This window comes from Micropterus salmoides, unplaced genomic scaffold (genome assembly GCF_014851395.1).
Source record: "Micropterus salmoides isolate LMB-PRFRI ecotype aquatic unplaced genomic scaffold, ASM1485139v1 Ms_hic_scaffold_11, whole genome shotgun sequence".
Taxonomy (NCBI): domain Eukaryota; kingdom Metazoa; phylum Chordata; class Actinopteri; order Centrarchiformes; family Centrarchidae; genus Micropterus; species Micropterus salmoides.
In genome coordinates this window covers 16,002,558-16,024,902 of record NW_024040152.1, presented here as the reverse complement: position 1 = coordinate 16,024,902, position 22,345 = coordinate 16,002,558, and the positions used below count along the sequence as shown (strand labels likewise).

Genomic DNA, 22,345 nt, shown 5'->3' with positions numbered 1-22,345 from the left:
GGGCCTGAGGCTGGGGTGAGTGTGTGTGTTTTCTGGAGGCAGGGTGTGTGTTCATACAAGACGTTTTTAGAGTGATATATCACTCCCACAGGGTAGTGCAACTCTGATCTGTAGTGCCATTACTCAGATCAGCCATCCGAGACAAATAACAGATCTGCATCTACATACGGACCTCCCTGGACCTCCACCCCCCATCTGTGTGTTGTGGTGACTAGTTGATATAGACATTTTGCTTATCAGGGTAGTGTGGTTGGTGGTGCATGTCAGCAGGCCAATGCGTTAGTTACTGCTTCTCAGGGATCCAGAGAGAAAAGGGCAGGGGAGGGGAGCAGCCGGCTATAAGTGGTCATGGACCACTGGTGGCCATGGCAATGACCTCTGGCTAATTGTAGTTACTGATAGACATGCTGCTTAGAAGTACAGAGATATCCATTTCACTAATCGCACACAAAGCGCACACACACAAAGCTACTGCATATGTGTCTATGCATGTGCATTAACCTCTGGAATCCACCCTCATCATTCTTGGAACGCCTTTAACATTAACTATTTTATTTTGACAGATCAAATCTTAAGCCCGCTCTGTAATGTGGTTTAAGTCCTCAGTTGTTAGCTCTCTGTGGGCTTTGAAGTCACTAATCTTCTTCACCATCGCCGTGTCCATGTTGTAGGATGCCTGTCCAAGAAAAGCAGCATCTGGCCCTGGGACATCTCAAGCCCTGGGTGTGTTATAATATGTGTTAGACCATAACTCACGACGTACCCACCCTGCCTTTCACTCCTCGCTCTCTCTGTCACATTTCCACCATTTCGACTCTTCTCAGAGGCAGCAGGGTGGGAAATGTTAATGAGAAGGTTTCAAGAGGGATCAGAAAGACCTACCAACTCTGTTCCCTCTGTTCTTCATCCTCTCTTGTCTTCACTAATGCTCTCCTCGTTTTTTTTTTTCATGATGAGGATGTCATGCCGAAGCTTCATGGACTTAACAGACGCCACCAATAAACTAGATTCAGAATGATGTTTAACTAAACAAAGTTACAAAAAGTCCCAAAATAAAGAAAACCAATTCAAACCATTTTTAATAATCAGATTTCCAGACCCTCGTGTTTACAACAATCTTAAAGTTTTTATTATAATTGTTTAGCTCTGGCAAATTTTCAGAAATGTTATTAATATGCACTTCGAAATAAAGTAACCTACTTCATAAATCAAAAGAAAGACTAAATAGTCCATCTTGTCTTCTTTTCTCCCTGCTTTTGAGACAAAGTTAGCGAATTTAAACACACGAAAATTAAGCAACCAGTCAAATTTTCCTGGTTTTGTCCCCTTTTCATTAAAAAAAGACACTCTAAAATAAACACTTACGTATGAAGTATGTACAGTACAGTAGAAAATTAGATTCGCCCAAATCTGCCAACCTCAATAGATGGAGGAGGAATGCCAGTTCTTAATTGTACAAGTTGTGAGAGACTTTGGTTTAGATGCATACACGTCACTCTTTACCTCCCAGTATCCCATTGTGGGCTGTTTGGTGGTTCTGTTTTAGAAAACTGTACTGACTGACTGGGGAGCTTGGTGAACTACCACCAAATAAATATTGTGTAAACGAGTTGGCATCAGACAGTTTTCACATCTGCTTCAAACCACAACCAAGAAGAGTTCACAGCCCACACACACACATCCACACAGTCGTCATTCCTGCTCAGATGTGGCATGTCACTTGGGTGTACTTACAGTATCTGAGCTCCAAATTGGTGCAGCATGTCTGTTTTCTAGTGCTTAACTGATTAAACAGTTACCAGAAAACACATTCATTCAAAAATATATTTTGCAAAACAGCTCTGTGCCAGACAGTCAACAGCTAAATTTCATCCATGCAAAATAAAAAATAATAATTTTCCACTTCCCAATTGCATTTTCCACTTACTTGTAGGACAATTAGTGTTTGTATTGGCACACTATTAAGCCCATAAAGGCTTTGTACTTCCCCAACAAAGTGCCCTGCTGCAGATGCTTCCAGCTCAGGGCTGTTTTCACAATGAGTAGATCATTACCACTGATCAGTGTGACCTAGTACAATGGAGCATTCTTATGATGGATTGTGCAACTAAGAAAGCGGCTCTGAGAGTTATTCTTGCTTAGTCAGGGCCCATATTGGTGTGTGTGTGTGTGTGTGTGTGTGTGTGTGAGAGAGAGAGAGAGAGAGAGAGAGAGAGAGAGAGAGAGAGAGAGGCAGTTGGAGTGTATGGTTTATGCCTGTGAGGGAGAGAGAGAGTTGTGTAATCTGTCCATTTTGTGTCTCCTGCACCCTCCACCCTTGGCCCCCTGGCTGCCAGGCATCACACCAGTTTATAAGGACGCAAAAAAGTTGTCGAGTGAACGGACTGAAAGAGGAGGAGAAAAAACGGAACCTTTCCCACTTTCCAAAAATCACGGGGAGTGACTGTGACAGAAGGAAGGGGACAGAGAGAGAGAGAGCGCTGAAGAAGCCTTCGCAGGACTTCATCACATTTATTTCAGGACTGCACGGACCGGAACGGACAACTAACCAATCACTAGACTGGATTGGTAATCAATAGCGGTGATTAGTAGCGGAGTGAGATCTGTTGCGGGAGACTCTTGGAGGAGCATGCGGCTCAGTTTACTATTCAGGTAAAACTTTGACTTATACAGCTGCAACCTGCTGCTTGTCTTAGTCTGTGCGTATGCACAACGCCACATGTGGGGGGCTGCATCCTATTCTGAGCGGGCACTGTGTTTATGTTGACGATGAAAGAGATATTAAAAAGTTGTTAAGCTCTGCGGCGAAGTTTTGGCTTTTACGCACTACGCCTTCTTTTTGCGCTCTGGGCACTGTGCAGGATATATGATAGGGATTTACACGAAGACATCTGGGTTCAGGTTAGAGATCCCCATTTCTCCTCAGGGCGGATTTTTGTGAGTTTTCCCCCCGCTGTTGCATATCTCTCTCTCCCTCTCCCCCTCTTTCTCTTTCCGTGTCCCCGCGGCTCTGAGTTTATTCTACAATGTGCCACTGTAGCGGCCAGGGAAACGTGGACCCGGGTAGGGGGTCGTTACTTCGGCATGAGCGGCTCTGTTGTGTCGGACTGTGCGGGACCTTTGTCTGTGTTTTTCGGGGTAGTTATGTAGTCTGGTGTGGGGAAACTTCCAGAGACCACAGCGGTGCACCACACTGGGAAGAAGGGACCAATTACTCTGACTACATGTGGCCTGCGGACTGGTGATTGCGGTGATGGTTTGGTTCTCTTGTGGGCGCTGAAATGTCCATCTTAGCAAATCGTTTAGTATTATGTTCAGGCTATTTTCTTGGCAGATGAGGAGTTTGTATTCCACTTGTTTCCAGTACACTTGTCTCAATTTCATGAAGACTGTTGTGTCTTTAAAACAAACAAGTCAATTTATCTGAAACATTTCACCTTAAAGGGAAAAAAAGACTTCAGAGGCTAAATATTGGATTAAATTACTTTTTCAGATGCACTGCATACTCTGCTTTAGTACTTCCTAAAGTAGTTGCATCTCAAATTTAAGGACACTAACCAAAAATTAAAGGAGACATTTAAAACCATCCCACACCATAAACTGTCTCCTTTGAACATCAGACCTTAAATAAAAAGCACCTCACTGTACAAGATGATTTTGGATGTTGTGACTGATTGCGCCTGTGAGTGTGGTGGTGTGTGTGTGTTAAAACCACATCCTCAGGGTGTGTTTAGTCCCAGAGAGAGGCATGCAGAGGGAAAACATACTTGCTGTTTAAACCCATTAGTTTGTTAGTGCCTCCCAGGCTTCCCCCAGATTGATTGAGATGTTTGCCTGTGAACCCTGAAGGGAAAAATACCCCCCTCTCAGCCCTCATGCCACCTGCAGTGAGAAAGAAAGTGGCATAATTGGTTGCTAAACTACAGTTAGGTCACTGGAACATGTGATAGGGTGTTCACTCAACTCATCCAACACTGCTTTAAAACTGAATGTACACTGAGGGAATAGGTTCAGGAAAGTTGATGCACATTGGACACAGAATAATGAAAGTCTGTGAGTTCGCACAGCGTATACAAATTTAACGTTTAGGTCATGGAACAGTTATGTCCTTTACAGAAGACCTGATTCAACCTGCTGATATTTAAAATCCTGCAGATCTGCCACTTCTTTCACCCTCTGTTCTTTATCTCCCCAGGCTCTATGTGCTGTGGGGCTTTGTGGTGGTCGCAACTTCCGTGACCAAGGCGGCCAAGAGAAAGGTGAGTGTTCAGCTTATTGTAAGTGAGATCTGCAGACAACAGCATCACTATAGAGGGGTGAAATGTGAAGACGATTAAAGGATAGGTTCCCATTTTTTCAACTATGTCTGAAAACAATCCTGACATTCTGTACATTAAAAGAGTTATTGGAAGCTGCAAACGTCCTTCTTGTCCATACTGTCTAAGAAACTCTGTTTAAGAAAACACAAAGAGGGAATTTTGTGCTATAAATATTGTATCTTTGGAAGATGGCCATATGATTTTACTAATTCTGCTGCTGGTGGCTCATATCAGCTTCAGCCAATCTATAATATACAATTTTGTTATACAAAACACCTTTTTATGAGGCATTGTTTTCAGCTTTGTGTCAATGCATTTTTCATTTAATCCATTCAGGTCATTAAATGGTTTATTTAGATGGTTTTTTAGCTATGAATGTGAAAAGGGGTTGCTTGTAGTGATGAACGTACAGAGACAGATCACTCAAATCTGCAGCTCCCCTCGGCTTTATGAAGCTTTATAGTAAGTTTCAGCTCATTATTTAGCTGTACCGCCTGCATCATCTCTATTTTGGTTCACTCTTACTGTTCTCATTGCGTCATATTTGGCCTCAGCAGGCAGCAGTTTTCTGCGAAAAAGCTCTACAAAGCAGCTGCACACTACCTGCTCAGCACCAAACAGCAGACAGACAAAGTTAGCGACTAGCTAGTGAACAGAGTGGAACATTTAGCAGCTAAAGATCCAAATAGTTCATTCAGGAGTTAGTAGAGACTAAAAAGAGTTACAAGAACAGAGTTAAAAGAAACACAACTCCAAATGAATGATAATGTTTTTCCATACCTGCTGGATGTGTAAATAAGAAACTGTTTGCTAGCAAGTTAGCCAGAAAAAAAACTTGATGATGATATGTCAGCTTTGTGCTCTCAACCTGTTTCTGCTGCCCCTCAAGTGGCCAAAAAATTAGTTGTTAAGGAGATGAAGTTCCTCAACCTACAAATTTACATTTCAATTTATCTAAGAAATCCCTGTGCTTCTCAGTCAACCTTTGTGTCTGACTCTTCTCGGTTGTACTCTGCTGTACATGTACATAGTGTATATCCAGTATTATTAAAATAAACACATACTGATATCCAAGGCGACAATCTTTCTCGTACTTTAAAAATAAAAAAAAGATTTTCGTACTTGTTGTTATTGTTGTTTTAAGGCAGATGTAATTAGAGGGCACACAGTTCACAGCTCCACATTCACTGTCTGGTTCAGGCCTGGTAGTACAGTGTCGCAGGATTTTAACCAGTAGCTCCAGAGGTCAACAGTGGCTGCTGCAGGGTCACTGCACGGAGCTCATTAATGGTCCCAGTTATGTGGCAGCTGTGTGTTTGATGTCACTCATTACAACAGACCACACCGCCCCTCCAGACACACACATCCCTCTCACTCCTTTCTCTTTCCTTTTCTCTCACCCTCCCGCCATCTTACCTCAGCCAGACTTAGGAACTCTTTAAATCTGGACAACACAGTACCGGAGCACACAGGTGCATACATAAAAACACAAACACACAAGCATGCCACTTACACCTGTCCCCTCTCACACAAACCCACAAACAGTTTGTACAGTATGTTTGCTTGCATATTTCTGCTCGTGCACACCCACATTTACACACTCTAAGAGAAAGAGGAGAGAAGTGGAGCGCAGATTTAGTTTTTGGTCCTTTCTGAATGGAAACTTTTGTTCAGCTCTCGTGTTTGCTGCTCTGCCAACCAGGCCGATGCTTCAGTTATGAAATGAGAGGAGAAACATTTATCTACAGCCACAGAAAGCCTGACCTGGCACCCACATACACTCACTCACACATGTATATATACAAACACACATGCACAGCCAGATTTTCCCTAATCTTGTCATTTCTGCAGCGCATTCATATGACACCAACTCCAGTTTTGTTATGCATCTGCTCATAAGCTGCTGGCAGGTGACCTAGTCTCTTCTAAGCCTGAGCGAACCATGAGAAGTTCAGGATTTATATTTTGGCCTCAGAAGAAGGAAACTCACGAGACTGCAGCTCATCAGTGAACTCAGTTACTGTGAAGAAATAAGTCCTTCCAGAGAATTTAGATTTTGCAATGGCGTTTTTTGCTAAGTTAAGTACTTCTTTAAAATATTGCCAGGGCTTGCAGTTTTTACCCTCTTTAGGTTCACAGTCTGTTGTAGTGCACTTGAACATTTAAGTACTTTTTTAACCAGCCGAACCTTTTTAACCTGAGTTAATAATTGCCATGCTGTTTCATTCAGCCCCGTCACTTGAAAATTGTCCAAAACATACTGAGAATTTACTTTTGATTAAAATTTTCACAAAACTTTTTCTCTTATAAGTGGAGTGAAATAAGATATACTGAATCTACTGGATTAAAACAACTTTTTTAGTACAGCAGACCATTTTTTTAAGCTTCAAAACAGAAACATTATTTTATTTGATCAGTATTTTATTGTGGTAGATAAAATAAATTAGACAATGGTACAGAGGTACAGGTAGTAGCCTCATACGGATTCTTGTATTGTTGAACGCTGAAAGGTGGTGATGATGGACCGGTTACCACATGAACAGATGACCTTTTCTTAAAAAACAGTATTATTTTTGTTGGGAGACGTGACAGGCAGTGATAAAAATGTAGCACAGACAGATTCAATGTAATTACCACAAAAATAGACTATAATAGGTTATGAGATTATTAGAGCTTAAATGATTAGTTGTATATTTGATTAGTCGATTGATAGCATTCTTAAGCAAAAATGGCACAAATTCACAGGTTCCAGTTTCTCAAATGTTAATATTGTTTGGTTTTCTTAGTAACCAGGGGTCTTTGGGTTTTGGAGTGTTGGTTGGACAAAACAAGAAATTTTAAGACGTCATAATTGTTTCTGGGAACTTGTGATGAGCTTTTTTTGTGGTCTAAGCTTTCTATCTATAGGCCAATGATTAATCAATTATGAAATGAGAACAAACCACACCACCACCACAGCTGAAATTATTAGTCAGTGTAGCAGCACCTATTTTGGTAATCTTTCATTTTTCAAGCAAAAATAGTAAAAAAAAAAAAAGCCAGACATTGTCTTATTACAGCTTCTCAAATAAGAGATCATTGTAAACCTAATATATTTGGGTTTTGGACTTTTGGTTTAACAAAGTGTGTGTGTGTGTGTGCACGCCAGGTGTCAGGCCGGCGGTCCAGACAGGTGTTTGAGGCGGAGCCCGTAGAGGGGGTGTGGTCTGTCTGGGGGGAGTGGTCCGAATGCTCTCAGGCCTGCGGTGTGGGCGTCTCACAGAGGAGCAGGAAGTGTTTACCTCCTCCACCCCCCCAGACGCCTCCCCTCTCCCACTCTCCACCTAACTGGGCAGGTTATTTGCCCGGGGGCATCGGTGGTCCTGTCATCTCACCTGGGCACCCCTACTACCCTCCTAGTTACCCCGGGCAGCACCCCCCTTATCGCTCCCCTTTGATCCCCATCAATCACAACCCAGGACTGTCACTTTACCGGAACACCAACGTCGGGGAAGGAGAAGCTCCTGCACCGGGACAGGTCAATCCATCCCCTCCCTTTTACCAGCCAGAATTCTCCCCAACCAATCAAGACCATGTATCTGTTTACCGATCGCCCTACCACGCTCCTTCACACGGCTACAACCAACCAGCACGGATCATAAGGAGGCCGACCAATCCAGGAGCAGTAAGGGCTGGAGGAGGCGGGAGCAGAAGGTCGGTCACCCCAAATCGGGAGGGTTTGCCTGTGAAGAGGTGAGTCAGAATGGACACCTAGAAAGTAAACTAATCAGTTAGCGCAATAGCTCATCAAAGATTTCAGTGTCTGCATATATGCCGATAAATAAGAAGAAACTTCAGTACAGAAATGCCAAAGATATGTTTGAGGTTATGTGGAAAGTAGCTGGAGCTTTCAATCAAATCACACCATCTTTCTAAGTAGAGGGAGTTTGTTCAGTTGTCACTGAATACAGTGGATAGAAAAAGTCTACACACCCCTGTTAAAATGCCAGGTTCTTATGATGTAAAATAATGAGACAAAGATAAATCATGTCAGAACTTTTTCCACCTTTAATGTGACCTATAATGTGAACAGTTCAATTGAAAAGCAAACTGAAATTTTTGAGGGGGAAAAATGAAAAATAAAAACCTTACAATATCCTGGTTGCATAAGTGTGCACACCCTCTTATAAGTGGGGATGTGGCTGTGTTCAGAATTAACTTAATTAAGTCCTTGAAGAATGCCTTAAATTTACGGGATCCTTATTGGCCAATATATCATTATGTGATGTTTTTAACTGAAAATATTGATTGTTAAATTGAATCATTGTTGGTGTAATATCCCCTACCAGCTGGACTCTAAAAACAATAATCGTCAACATTTCCTTGTAGAGGAAAGTGTTTTTTCAGTGGAGAATACAGAAACACTGGTTCAATCCAGTTTCCAGTTAGAAGCTTTTGCGTGAGCTTTGCTGAGCACACAGGGTTTCCAGGAAACAGGAAGTGAGTTTTGCTTCAATGACAGTAGCAACAGTGGTTTGTTTAGAATAAATAAAAGAAAATACAAGGTAAAAAAAGTACCAGTGACACAGCTTGAAACCGCTGGGATCTCTGGGAGCTGGAACACAGAAACAGCAATGACTTGGCGTCGCCAAAACAAAAGAAAATGCTGATTGGATGATGTGACCATTCGCTTAGGATTCATTCAGGTGCCATTAGTTAAAGTGCTGACATTATTTAGGCATTAGAGAGGGTTTGTTATGATGTTGTGAGTATTGGGAGTTGGAGTCATGCCCATCTGTGCCTATGGTATTTGCTATGTTATTACATCATTACTTCTGGTTTTTGTCGTGCAAACACAACTAAGCGTTCTGGCTCTGTGTCAGTTATAATTTTGTTGGGCATGTCTGTATTTGAAATGTATTCTGTTTTCTTTCTCTGTCACTGCCTCTGGCTCCTTCTGTCCATCTGTAAATCTTTCTCTCTTTATACTCCATTTCCTCTTCCTTTTTTTGGTCTCCTCCTCTTCGACTTGCAGGCCTTCCAGCATCCGTCCAGGGCAGTTCGGGTATGGCAGGGTCCCGTTCTCTCTGCCTCTGCATCGTCCCAACCGGCAGGCTCGACACACTGTTAACGGTACTGCAACACTAGCACCTGGGCTAGCCGTGAATGGAGACGACGCAGAGTCAGAGAACAGGAGAGTGGAAGATGAGGCAGGGGGTGATGGAGAAGACAGGGAGGCAGGGAGGAGTGAGAAAGAGGAGGAGAGCACTGTAGCACTTGCTGCTGAGGAGTTTCCCACAACGACCTCCACCACAACTGGCAGCCCGCACCACAATGTTGACCGACCCTCACACGCCAGTACAGAGCATGGGAGGGCAAGAGTGCGAGTCCCATCCACTCATCACTCTCACTTCTCACGCTCCTCATCGCCATTTCTCCAGTCCAACCGCCACCGGTTTGACTGGCACTCAGTCACGGCACCGCCTCCTCCCGTCTCTCCTCTTGCACGCCCCAACTCCCCTGCTGCCGCTTCACATTTTTCCACTTCTCTCCACCGCCCCAGTCCTGTGCGCATAGACAGGGAGCCCCACCCAGGTTTCAGCCCACAGGTCCCACCTGCCGGCAACATCTACCCACTACAGCACCCCAACATCCCACATGTGGGGGTGGAATCAGGCAGGGATGTAGGGAGGGGAGCTCCTCAGGTCTACAGATGCTCTGGGCCGGAGAAAGAGTACCGCAGGTGCTTCTGGCAGGTAAGATCTTCACCCATAAACCCCAGAAAGAACAAAAATATTCCACTTAATTTATTCCACTTAATTGCACATCTTGCTCACCTTTGATTTATTCAGCCTGTCATGCCTGATTTATATGTATGCCGTGTGTTGAAGGGAGCATTTAGGGGCCATAAACGGAGGAGTTGAAGGTCAGCAGAGTGTATTTGATAGGTAGATCTTTCCCCAGCTCCAACACTGGCTGGTTGTCTGTGAGCACTCAGATGGAAACTTACCGCTAGTGCTACCAGTACCGCTACTCCAAGGCATGTGTGACAACCAGAATACACACCTCCATTGTAAAGCCACACAAGTGCCTGTATTTATGCTTCTGCGTTCATTATCTTTGTGACTGATTGTACATATGTGTGAGTATGAATATGTGCCAAAACCTGGGTGTTTGTGTGTGTCAGTAGCACAGCGTGTAATTGATATAATGTCCTGTCCGGCTCGGGGCGTACAGTGATGATTGGGGTTGCAACCTGCTTCATACCTCTCAGTGCAGCTCAGCTCCAGCATTATCAGTAGCAAAGTGTCCATACCTGCTGCCAAAAGGAGCAGCCAGAGACACAGACAGGCCGGTTGTGTCAGATGGGCCAGCTTACGTTTGAGACACAGGTGAGAAACCTGGGTCGAACTCGCAGTAACTCAGGTTTCACTGAGACAGGAATGCCATGCTTGATTTCACTCAATTAAATGTGAGATTGAGAGTGCTCCATTTGTGGAGTATTTAAAGCATAAAAAACCGGGACATTAGCACTCTTTAGGATGCACATGTCCGGGCAAAACGTGTGACACATTCTACATAGGTTAATCAAGGTCAGCTGCATCAGCTCAGCAGTATCACACTTGGCTAGCTTGCGATGGCTCCTGCAAATCAACAACAGGTTGTCACACAAACTTCCACCATCTTTGCATCAATTTTTTTTGTCCTAGGATAGAGCGACAACATGTGGAAGGTCACAGATTTCAGCTTAAATATATTTTCATTTTCCACATATCAAAGCCGTCCTGTGCAGAAGGTTGGCACTGGATTTGTTGTCTCATTCATTTATTCTTTGATTTCACTTTCTTTTAATTTCTTTATTTATGAAGGCAACATACATTAATCAATATTCATGTAAATGTGCCAGTTAGCTATTGTCAATTGCATTTAATTCACAACTTTGCAAATGATTCACTGTATTTTATCTAGTCGTACAGCTGTATTTAACACATTTAACATTGTGACATTAACAAACTTAAGATTTTGAAAAAAGGTTTTGGTATCAGGACTAAATTTTAAACCATACCAAGACCTAGCTAAATGGGAAACAAACTAAAAAACTAACGACTCTCTTGGCTTTATTCAAGCCAAAATGCAGAAGGTATCATTGCTGCTCGAGTTTCATGAAAATCGATCAACTGTGTGAAATATGGCACACGGTGGATGGGGGGACAGACGGATTAAATAAACAGAAGGAAACTGATCCGTAGTCCCATTTTAAGATTTGATCACAGGGACGAAAATACCCAGAGTGACATGTGACCGGGTTATTTATTCCAGCATACCACTTGTAGCAGGTCTGTTTTAAGAGAGGGCTTTGGAGGAAGTGATAAGGTTAAAGTTAACAAATCACACACAGACAGACATCTACACACATTTTCACTCTTACGCGTTATTTCCACAACTGGCTCTAGAGTGGAAGTAGACACTTGAACCACTGCGGTTTGCACTCTACTGCCCCTGACTTTTTTCTCTTTAGATCATTTGGCCGCCTCACCTGTCCTCATCCCCCTTTCTGTCTGTCAGTCTTCCTGTCCTTCTTTCTGTCTTTTTTATTTATATCTTTCTTTCTGTCTTTCTGTCCCGCTGCATGTGATAGTCCCTATGTTAAAACAGATTTAGTAGCTCACAGAATTCTTGCCCTGTGTGTGCCAGCAGCATTAATAGCAGTCCTGTGATGGCTGAGCCTGACTCATTGGGTTACATATTTACCCAACATTAGCCTCTGTTTCAGCCTTGTTTGCTCCTGCAGTAAATTGTTGGTCCACATTTTTATACGTCTTACAATTGCTTAAAAATAGGCTTAAGCGTTGATGAATGCAGGACTTTGCCCAGGCTTGTATGTACTGTAAGTGTGTGTCTGTGTGTGTGTGTGTGTGTGTGTGTGTGTGTGTGTGTGTGTGTGTGTGTGTGTATGTTTGCGTGTGTAATTGAGGGAGTGAGCCAGACCGAGTGTGACACATCCTATTATCTATTAGGTGTGTTTGTCATAACACACTGCGCCTGAGGGCCATCACAAGTGTGATTTGCTGTGTATGTATATGTGTGTTTGTACTGTTGCGTAGAAGCAATTGGTTGACCAAGAGAGGGACAGAGGAAATGAGAGAGGGCAAAATGGGAAGAGTATATGTGTGTAAATGTTTGAGTGAGGGTATGAGGGGAGGGTGGTAAAGGTGGTGACGCAGTTAAGCAGCAGTGAAAGAGAGTACTGTTTTTAGAAAATCTGCACACAGTAGTGGGAGGGTGAGCTAAAGGGCAAGGGGAGGGAAAAGGTGGGGAGGCAAAGAAGAAATGGAGATGAAGGCTGGTGAGAATGAGTGTTTAGGTGTGTGTGGATGGACGCATAGAGTCCTGTTAGTGGAGGAGACTGAGGAGTAAAGAGAGGGAGGGTCAGCAACAGATAGAGTGAGATGGAGAGAATAAGACTGCAGAAATAAAAGAGGAAGTTTGTGTTTAGGGGAAGAGAGGGATTGATGGAAAAGCTTGTGTGTGTGTGTTTGTGTGAGAGAGTGAGAGAGATATGTTGTATATGTGCATGTGAGCGAGAGCAGAGTTTAACAAGAGGAGAGGTTATTCTGTCAGAGGAGAAGGGAGGAAAGGGTGGAATTTGAGAAGAAGCTGCCTGGAAAAAAAACGACGAGACACACCAGCTTGAAGCAGACTTTTAATTCCTGTCTCAAGCCTTTCCCCCCATATTTCAACGATTCTCTAAACATTCCCTCTCGCCTTAGCTGCTTTATGTCCTCCTCTTCAGAGTAAATACTTAACAAGAATCACCAACTGCTCATGCCTCTGCAACAGCATATGTGGATTAAAGATGCATGTAGGTAGCAGTTCACCACACGGCTTATAAGATTGATACCAGCAAACACAAGGGCATCATTTCCAATGGAGACGTGGGGCATGTCCCTGTAACTTTTTTAAATCTTAAATTTGTAATCAATAAAATGTCTCTGAATGTTGTCCTCGTTAGGTGACCCTACCAGCCTGTACACCACTAGCTGCTGCTGCAAGCTAGTATGACCTCACCCCTCAGCTAATTAGAGTTGTAGCTTAAAATAAAGGGAAATGGTTAGCAATATGGCATGTTTTGCCAGCTGCTATCATCAATGTTTTTTGTCCCGGACCATACTTTGAAGTTCATGTTGCACAGATTGTCTCTCTTCATTGATCTGTCTTCTGGTCTCTGCTGGTGAGGAGGTGTATAGGTTAACTCAGGGAACTCGGGTACCAGTAAAATCAGCTCATGTAGTTTCCCGAGCTGTAGTGTCTTTTGTTGTCATGGTTGGCGGCGGCCAGTTGTAAAAGTTGAACCGTCATAAATTCTGAATGCAAAGAGCTGTGTGCGTTCACGAGAGCTGCAGCTACCCTCCATCTCCTTGCTACTGCTGCTGCCGCCATGTTTGCATTGAAAACAATGGAAGTGACTGTTTGAAAGCACCTTTACTGTCCAGCTGCCAAAATACTAACGTTAGTAAGCTGGTAGAAATGTCGATAAATTCATCTGAGTCGCCTTTATATATAGGGTATTTTCAGACTTTTTGCCCTGGGCTTCGCCTCAAAGGCTACACATCGTCCAGGGCAGCAACTAATGATGTTGATAATGTTACGACATTGTTTCAGCGAATCTATGAAATGTCAAAAAATACGGAAAAAACAGCCCAAGATGAATGTCTTGTTTTTCTGACCAACAGTCCAAAAACCCCAAATATTCATTTTACATTAACATATGAGTGACAAGCTGCAACCAGAGAATGACCCAAACCAATGTTTTCACTATTTTTCCCTGAAAAATGACTGCAACGATTAATTGACTATAAAAACAGTTACAGATATTTTTCTGTTAATCGAGTAATTGGTTAATCGTTTTAATGTTAATACAGTCCACCCTATATATTGGTGGAGGTTTCTGCAGGCACTACTTAGGGCAGAAAGAAGTACTTTCTCAACCCTTGTAGAAAAGATGCAAATATGACACTATCTGTCATAAGGTCTCTATCAAGGAAACTAAACATTATTCTAAGTTTAGTTACTGCTCAACAACCACTCATGGTAACCAGTTATTTTGTAGATTGGTGTGTATATATATAAATACAGGATTTAATATTCACATATTATAGAAGAAGCTCTGACCCCAAACCGTTGCTCATGAGCAGACACGATACTACAAAAACATGCTTCTATTAAAGAGCGCATGTAATCATTTTTTCACTCAGAAATGGCATTGGTCTCGCTCCCGTAGCTGAAACCTGAGGAGTTTTTGTTGCACCTAATAGACACATCAACGTTGCTCCAGGCTGTTGCAGCGAGAGCCAGATGATCTAATCACCGTCTGTCATTACACAGGCGTTGTTACACAGGAAATATATTATTACGACTATCAGCACGGAGCCTCACTCTTCAGCTCTAATGACTGTGTGCGGGCCTTGCCACGCTTTCTGTTGTTTTCATGAAGTGACGAACAGGTCCAGATGTGTTGGTTTATAGGACACATACACAAACCACACTGAAATATACAGTCTGTACTTTCTTTGCTTTAGTACTTTAACAAGCAGCGGCACTTGCTTTTCTACAAAAAACAGGTACTTCTGCTTGTTAAAGTCTGTTTATCAGCTACCAGAGTTTCACTGAAATCTTTCTTTCATGTTTCTTTTCCTTCCTGTCTGATTTTCCTCTCACTCACTTTCCACCCCCTTAGTCATTTCTTACTTTACAAATAGGTCAATATTTGGGCTTATTAGCTTCCTTGAGCTAGATGAGAAGCTTATTGTAGCATAAAGGAAAGCGTTTTTATGACTATGTACAAAAGTAACAAAATAACCTACCGGCACCTCTAAAGCTCGCTAACTAACACGTTATATCTTATTTGTTTGATTCGTACAAAAACTAAAGTGTAAAGACGTTGAGGACATAGTCTGGCACATAACCGCAACATGTTGTTTTTACACTTTTTACCAATTATCAGTCTTTGTGCTAAGTTAAGCTAACCAGCTGAGGGCTGTAGCCTTATATTTAACGCAGATATGAGGGTGGTATCAATGTGCTGATGTAATTCTCAGCAAGAAAGCAATTGAGTATATTTCATTAAATTTCTTCTAACCAGGAAAGCCTCATTTATGTTGAGAATTTCTTGTAAATTAGTGTCCTGGTCATGATAGGCAGCAATACAAAATAAGATTTCACCAATTGAATAACCAAAATGGCCCCAACCAAAGAGCTGTCCAAAACTATAAAATGGATAAAACCAAGCTAAAATTTCTCAGGACATTTGGTAGCCAGATGATAGAGCAATGAATTTATGCAGCAATGATTTAAACTCACATAGAGTCCAAATTTTACAGTGTTAGGTCCAACTTCAGAAGGTTCCAGGCAGAAGAAGCAGCATTACTGTAAATGGTAATTGCTCTTTTACAAAGTTCAGTGCAGACTTTGAGAAATGTCAATAAAATTGAGAGCATAGCTGTTTGCACTTCCTACCTCTCTCCCTCTCTCTCTCTTTCTCTCTCACACCTATGTGTTGTTGTGAAAATATGTGTTAAATCAAGAGTTATCACTGTGCGTGAAAACACTTTGTAGAAATATTATGTGGGTTTGTAGAGCTGCTACATGGAAAGTGGAACATGGAAAGACTGTCATATTCAGTGCCTTCTGGTTTCATTTATTGATCTTGTGGTTACAGAGATTATCTTGTTTTTTCTTCTCTTTTTCTGTTCTTTTCATTTCTTTTCTTGTCGTTTTCCTTGCGTCAAGCAGTCAAGCTGTTTTGAGGCTCAAATTCATATTTCTCCTGAGAACGACAGCACGCTTTCTTGCCGTTTGTGTCACGCAGTAAGAGGCCTCCGCCTTCAGTCGTTGCCTGTTGATAGATGAGAAGTGTTTCCTCTCTAGGATTCCTGACTCCCCCAAGGGTTCAAGGCTGAGACCTGGGTTGTGTCCTGCAAAGCGCCAACACATGGCCTCGGTCACATGATTAGCTGGAGAATGTTAATTGCTGAGGACAAACACATAAATGAGAGTACACACGCACACACATAGTAACATGCGTGCACGGATTTGTGTGCATGCGTGCAGCGATTAGTCCTGCCATGTGGAGTGTGTTGATTTATGACTACAGGGGCCGGCGGTCTGTTGTTTTGTCTGTGGATTGTTGCAGTAATGCTTGAGGAATGACCGGCCAGCCTTAACCTGTACGTGTTATTGAGGCAATGTGGCCAGCTGTGCAGGTATGGACCTGCATGGAAAATGGCTGAGCACTGAGCAGGATGACAATCACAACGTGTGACCTGGGCTATCCCTACAAAACTCCTCAGGACTCATTAGTCTTGTCTGGGTGCGGTCTGGGTGTTTGTATTTCATGTAGGAGTGTTATGTGTGGCCAGGACCTTGACTTGTATGTGTTTATATATGTGTGACATTTGTGTGTGTGTGTGTACAGAACAAAGCTTTCAGCCCTCGGGCAGTAACCCCCCCCCCCCCACTTCACATGCTCCTATATATTGCACACAGACCTTTTCTCTCCTGCCCCCTCTCTGGTAAAAAAAAAAACACATTTGTAACTTTCACAGCTCCCATCTTCCATGCAAAAACAGACTCTCTGTCTCTCTTTCACCGGCTGTATTCACTTTTCTTTCACCTGCTTTCTGTTGCTATCCATCTTTTACTCTTTCACCCTGTCAATCTGCCGCTCGCTAGTAGTTTTTTGTATGTCTACTGACCGATCAACAACCCTTATAGTGGTTTTAAGTTGTTCTTTTTCAGGTACTGTGATTATATTTAAGGAATGAGTTGTGATTGCAGTTAAAGGGAATTCCTGGTTTTAAACAACTTGAGTCTTAGTTTATTAGCTTTAGCCATCATTTTTGTTGGCAATCATTGTATTCACCAAATTAATTGCTGAAATCTTGGAACCCTCTGAGACATCATAAAAAAAATCCAACACGGCAAGAAACACAAGCAGTTAAACAAACCGAAAGAGGAAATGAAAGCAAACGGTAAAATTATTTCCCAAACTGTCCACTGTAAACATTATCACATTTTACAGACTGACTTCTTCATTCAACTTAGTTTCAGTTTTCCTCTGCAATGAGGTATTATTGTCAACGTTGTGTTTATGCTCACTTTTACTTAAAGTGGTTTAGGTAATCAGCCAACTAAAACGGTTGGCTTGTTTAGATCCCGTGTGCCCAGACCTCAGTGATTACTTCAGTGAGCCTAATGTTATTTTTATGTTATGTTTTTATGTTATTTTATTTATTATGGGTTTTTTTTATTTACATTTACATTTACATTTACTCATTTGGCAGACGTTTTTTTCCAAAGCGACTTACATTTGAGGAACAACATACAAGCATCAACAGGGCATCAACTACAGATCTACAACTGACAAAACATACTAGTAAGAGCAGCAATAAATACTAGTAAGAGCTCACAGTACATATCACATCAATGGGGTAGATACCTAGGGAAGGAAGGAAGAGTTAGCAAAAAGTGCAATCAAAACAAAAAGTGCAATAAATACAAGATCATTGTAGGGGATAGAAGAAGAAGAGCACAGGAAGTGCATGTTAGAGGTTAGGAGTTAGAGGTGTTATAAGAGGAAGTGTTCTCAGAAGAGATGAGTTTTCAAGAGCTTCTTGAAGTTAGAGAGGGACGCCCCTGCTCTGATGGCGTGTGGTAGCTCATTCCACCATCGTGGTGTCACAGATGAGAATAGCCGGGACTGGGATTGCTTTGTGTGAAGGGATGGCAGAGCCAGGCGGCGTTCGTTGGAGGGTCGTAGCGGCCGAGAAGGAACATAAGTTTGTATTATGGAGTTTAGGTAGATGGGTTCAGACCCAGTAGTCACTCTGTATGCAACCATTAGTGACTTGAATTTGATTCTGGAGGCCACGGGGAGCCAGTGGAGGTCACTGAGTAATGGAGTGACATGAGTCCTTTTGGGCTGATCAAAAACCAGACGCGCTGCTGCGTTCTGAACCATTTGTAAGGGTTTCACCGCACAAGCTGGGAGACCTGCTAGGAGGGCATTGCAATAGTTGATGCGAGAGATAACCATGGCCTGTACCAGAAGCTGGGTGGCGTACTGAGTGAGGTAGGGCCTGATTTTCCTTATGTTGTATAGAGAAAAGCGGCATGACCGAGAGACAGAAGCAACATGGTCTGAAAAGGACTGGTCATCAATCATGACACCCAAGTTTCTCACCACCTTGGTTGGAGTAATGGTTGCGGAATCAATTTGTAGTTTGATGTTATGGTGGATAGATTGCTTGGCTGGAATGACCAAGAGTTCAGTCTTAGAGAGGTTTAGTTGAAGGTGGCAAGCCTTCATCCATGCAGATATGTCTGATAGACAGTCCGTGATCCGCACCGAGACAGTGGGATCGCCTGGCAGGCAGGACAGGTAGAGTTGCGTGTCATCTGCGTAGCAGTGGTAAGGGAAGCCGTGCGAGCAAATGATCGGCCCCAGTGAGGTGGTGTAAATTGAGAAGAGAAGGGGCCCAAGCACTGAGCCTTGGGGTACCCCTGTGGAGAGGCAGTGGGAGGAGGATAATTGTCCTTGCCACAGAACATTGTAGGAACGCCCCGAGAGGTAGGATTCGAACCACAGGAGTGCTTTACTCGAGATGCCCATTGCTGAGAGACCAGATAGCAGGATCCTGTGGTTGACTGTGTCATTTAAACATGAATGACGCTGAAGTTCTCAAATGTTAAATGATAAAACTATTTTAGGTTTAGGTTCCTTGATTTAAATCAGGCACCAAGAAATAATACGTAAACAAGTTTATAAATATGACTAGACATGTGATGCCTTCATCCAGTAGGCTACTTCACAGATTTTGGTATTAAGTGTAATGGCTACAAATCAGTCAGTAAGATGCATACCATAACCGCAACATCACTGGTTCGATTCTGGTAAGGGACCTTTGTTGCACATCAAATTCTCTTCTCTTCCCTCATTTCCTGTCTGTATCTCTTGTGGCACTGAAAAACAAAGGCAATAGGCTGAAAAATAATCTAAAAAGTGATATAAAGAGATATTTAACGTTCTTAGAAATCTTCCAGTGTTAGGCCTACTTAGTTAGTTGATGCACAGGTAAACTGAGCTAAACTCTTTTTTTAACAAGATATTTTTGAATGTTGCTAAGTGACTGAGTGGTTTTGACTCTGTTTGGAGTGCACTTGTGGTTTGAGTGTTTTGATTTCATCCACAGGTCCAGACCCATCCTCGCTGCCTTTCTCTCTCACCCCCTTCTTTTACAGTATTTTGTTTCTGTAAAAGCCATCGCTCTCTTTTCTCTCGCCTCCTTTCCCATTCAATAACTGCCACTCTCTCCCTTTCTCCCCTCCCCTCACCTTCTGTTCACGCTCGCCCTGTTGGCGGGTTATGGGGAGACCCCCTAACCCTGCACTCACCGTAAATGAGGGAACACCAAAGTATACCAGTCTTTACAATAACACACAGTTTCTCCTCCAGAACCATGAAACACTTGTACACGTCTTCCCTCTTCTGCTTTTACTCTCACCTCCCCTCCCTCCTTCCTCCATTAGCCTCCTGATGTTTTTACACACCCTAAACTCTTGTAGGAGGAGAATCCACTCCCCCTGTGGCACTCATACAATCACCAATGCATTAACGCACACACACTTATTCTTGCATTCTCTCGTTTTACATTCCCTTTTTCTCTTTTATGGAAGCTCTATTTTACTGAACTGTAGCATCCTATAGCTGCACATGCATCCTCTTTGTGTGTGTGTGTTTGTGGTCATTGTCCACTCATTGTTTATGGTCTTACAGGCACACACACATGTGCACAGATACACAGAAACTATCCAGTTTGAAATAGAGCCCAACATGTTTATGTCCGACAGAAATATTTACAACCATTACCTACCACATTTCTCACACACACACACACACACACACACACACACACACACACACACACACACACACGCATGCGCGCGGGCAGATTTACAGGGTTGCTTGAAAACATCAGGTCCCGTATGTACACTGACCTTCAAGCGCCCACATACACTCACGTATTCACATGATGTAGCCCAAACACACTCTCATATAAGAGGCTTAAACCAGACCCATACCATATCGCCCATAAATAACACAAAAATAGGCTGTGTGAAACTGTGGTGTAATGTACCACATAAAGTTTCACGAGATGGATTCACACTAAACCCAAACAGAAACAACAGATGATCCTTACAGTATGTGTGCCTTGTGACATGACAGCCACATGGATTCTTTCTCTCTCACACACACAACACAATGAAAGTGTGAAATTCAGTGCATGCTTTGACGGTTTAGCCATGAGAGTCGTTTTAGTTACACTTTGTCACAGAGGCTTGTTCACATGGGAAATGTTGAATCTGTGCGTGCATGTGTGTGTATGTGTGTAAACCTGACTGCTCCCTTGTTCTTGTCTCCCTGGATGAGTGAGTATGAACTTCCCAGCTGTTTGTGACAGCTGTGTGAGTGAAGCGAGATTCAGGAGAAAAAAGAATAGAGGACGCGAATCAAAGAAAGAGTGGAGTGAAAGACGACAAGATTGTGGAGCTGACAGAATTTAGAGTTGCAAAGAAATCTGATAGCTGTGTGCAGCATGTAAGGGTATGTGTGTATGTGTGTGTTTGAGCCAGCTGTATAACAGGGCTGTAAACTCATTGGGTTTCTGACCAGACAGGATGGTTGTGGCTTCCCAGAGTAATGATACCTGATGAAGCAGAGTGTGTGTGTGTGTGGTGGTGGAAGACATTCAGATCCTTTACTCAAGTAAAAGTACAAATTTATAATAATACTTTAAAGGTCCTGCATTCACAAAGTTACATAAGATAAATCAAATAAGTATAATCAGAAAAATGTGCTTAAAGGTTTGACACTTTGAAAAATATGCTTATGCGCCATTCTCATCTGTCCATCAAATATGAAGCTACTGCTAGCAGCCAGTTAGCATAGCTTAAGTAACAAAATCCAGCTACCAGCACCTCTAACAGTATAAATGGAAATACTCATTTAAAGTACCAAGTACCTCAAAATTTTACGGTGTGCGTTTGTGTTTCCTTGTGTGTCCCAAAGGACTGGGGCAAAGCTCAGCGAGTTATGATCAATACGGTATATAAACCAGCAGAGTCGTGTCTGCCTGATGCTTCAGCTGTTGTTTAAGTACAGGTATGCTAAAACTCTTTCCACTGTACGGCTCCATAAGGACTCTGCTTGAACGAGCGCAAGCTGGACACGTGCTCATACACACACGCACACATACGTGCTCACACAGTCACTCACATTCTGCGGTCATGCACTGAAAGCCACGGTGGATTTATGTGAGCGGCCGCTTCCAAAAATCTATTATTTCCATATGGTTCTAATACACTCGCTGACTGCCAAGAGCAGCATGGAGAACAACTTTGTGTGTGTGTGTATATTAAAGTATGGCATGTTTACCTCTATGATCTCAAGATTATTCTCCACTTCTTTATTAGCTGTTTTCCTTGCCTTTTACTCTCAACAGCCACTCCACCCTTACTTCTCCAGGGTCTGGGAGAGAAACAACTGTCTGTTTAATAGCTGGGTGACTTCATATTAGTTCAATGTGTGGTACTGTATTTTAAACTTTTCTCTCTCTGTGTTTCTGTCCTACAGGTGTGTGGAGGAGGTGCTTTGGACTCCAGAGCAGAGCAGTGTGCAGCCTTTAACACCCAGGAGTTCATGGGTCGCCTCTACAACTGGGAACCTTTCACCGAGGGTGAGGACTGAGTTAACACACACACGGTAGTTTAGGGTTTAGACGCACAGAGCTTCAATGTGATAATAGGCTTATAGTGTGAAATAAACGCTAGGAGAGGAAGGGGGGGCGGAGAAAAAGCGTCAGTAAAATGTGTGTTTAAGGGAGTTAAGTGTTGCTCTGGTATTAGTGTGTGTTGGCAGGCCTCCACTGCATGCCCAACCCACCACAATCCCTTTTCTCATTGGAGCAGGCCTACATTACATGTAGCGT

General features: G+C 42.8%; 1 protein-coding gene across 1 annotated transcript in view; it reads left to right on the top strand.

Moving 5' to 3' along the window:
• Positions 1–2,286: 2,286 nt before the first annotated feature.
• Positions 2,287–22,345, top strand: part of adamtsl4 (ADAMTS-like 4) — a 40,519-nt gene continuing 20,460 nt past the window's right edge. The window contains exons 1-5 of the mRNA XM_038711347.1: positions 2,287–2,652; positions 4,196–4,259; positions 7,468–8,051; positions 9,334–10,054; positions 21,991–22,093. Of these exons, the coding sequence (XP_038567275.1) occupies positions 2,630–2,652; positions 4,196–4,259; positions 7,468–8,051; positions 9,334–10,054; positions 21,991–22,093 (1,495 nt within the window). The 5' untranslated portion in view covers positions 2,287–2,629. The remainder of the gene's footprint in view (positions 2,653–4,195; positions 4,260–7,467; positions 8,052–9,333; positions 10,055–21,990; positions 22,094–22,345) is intronic.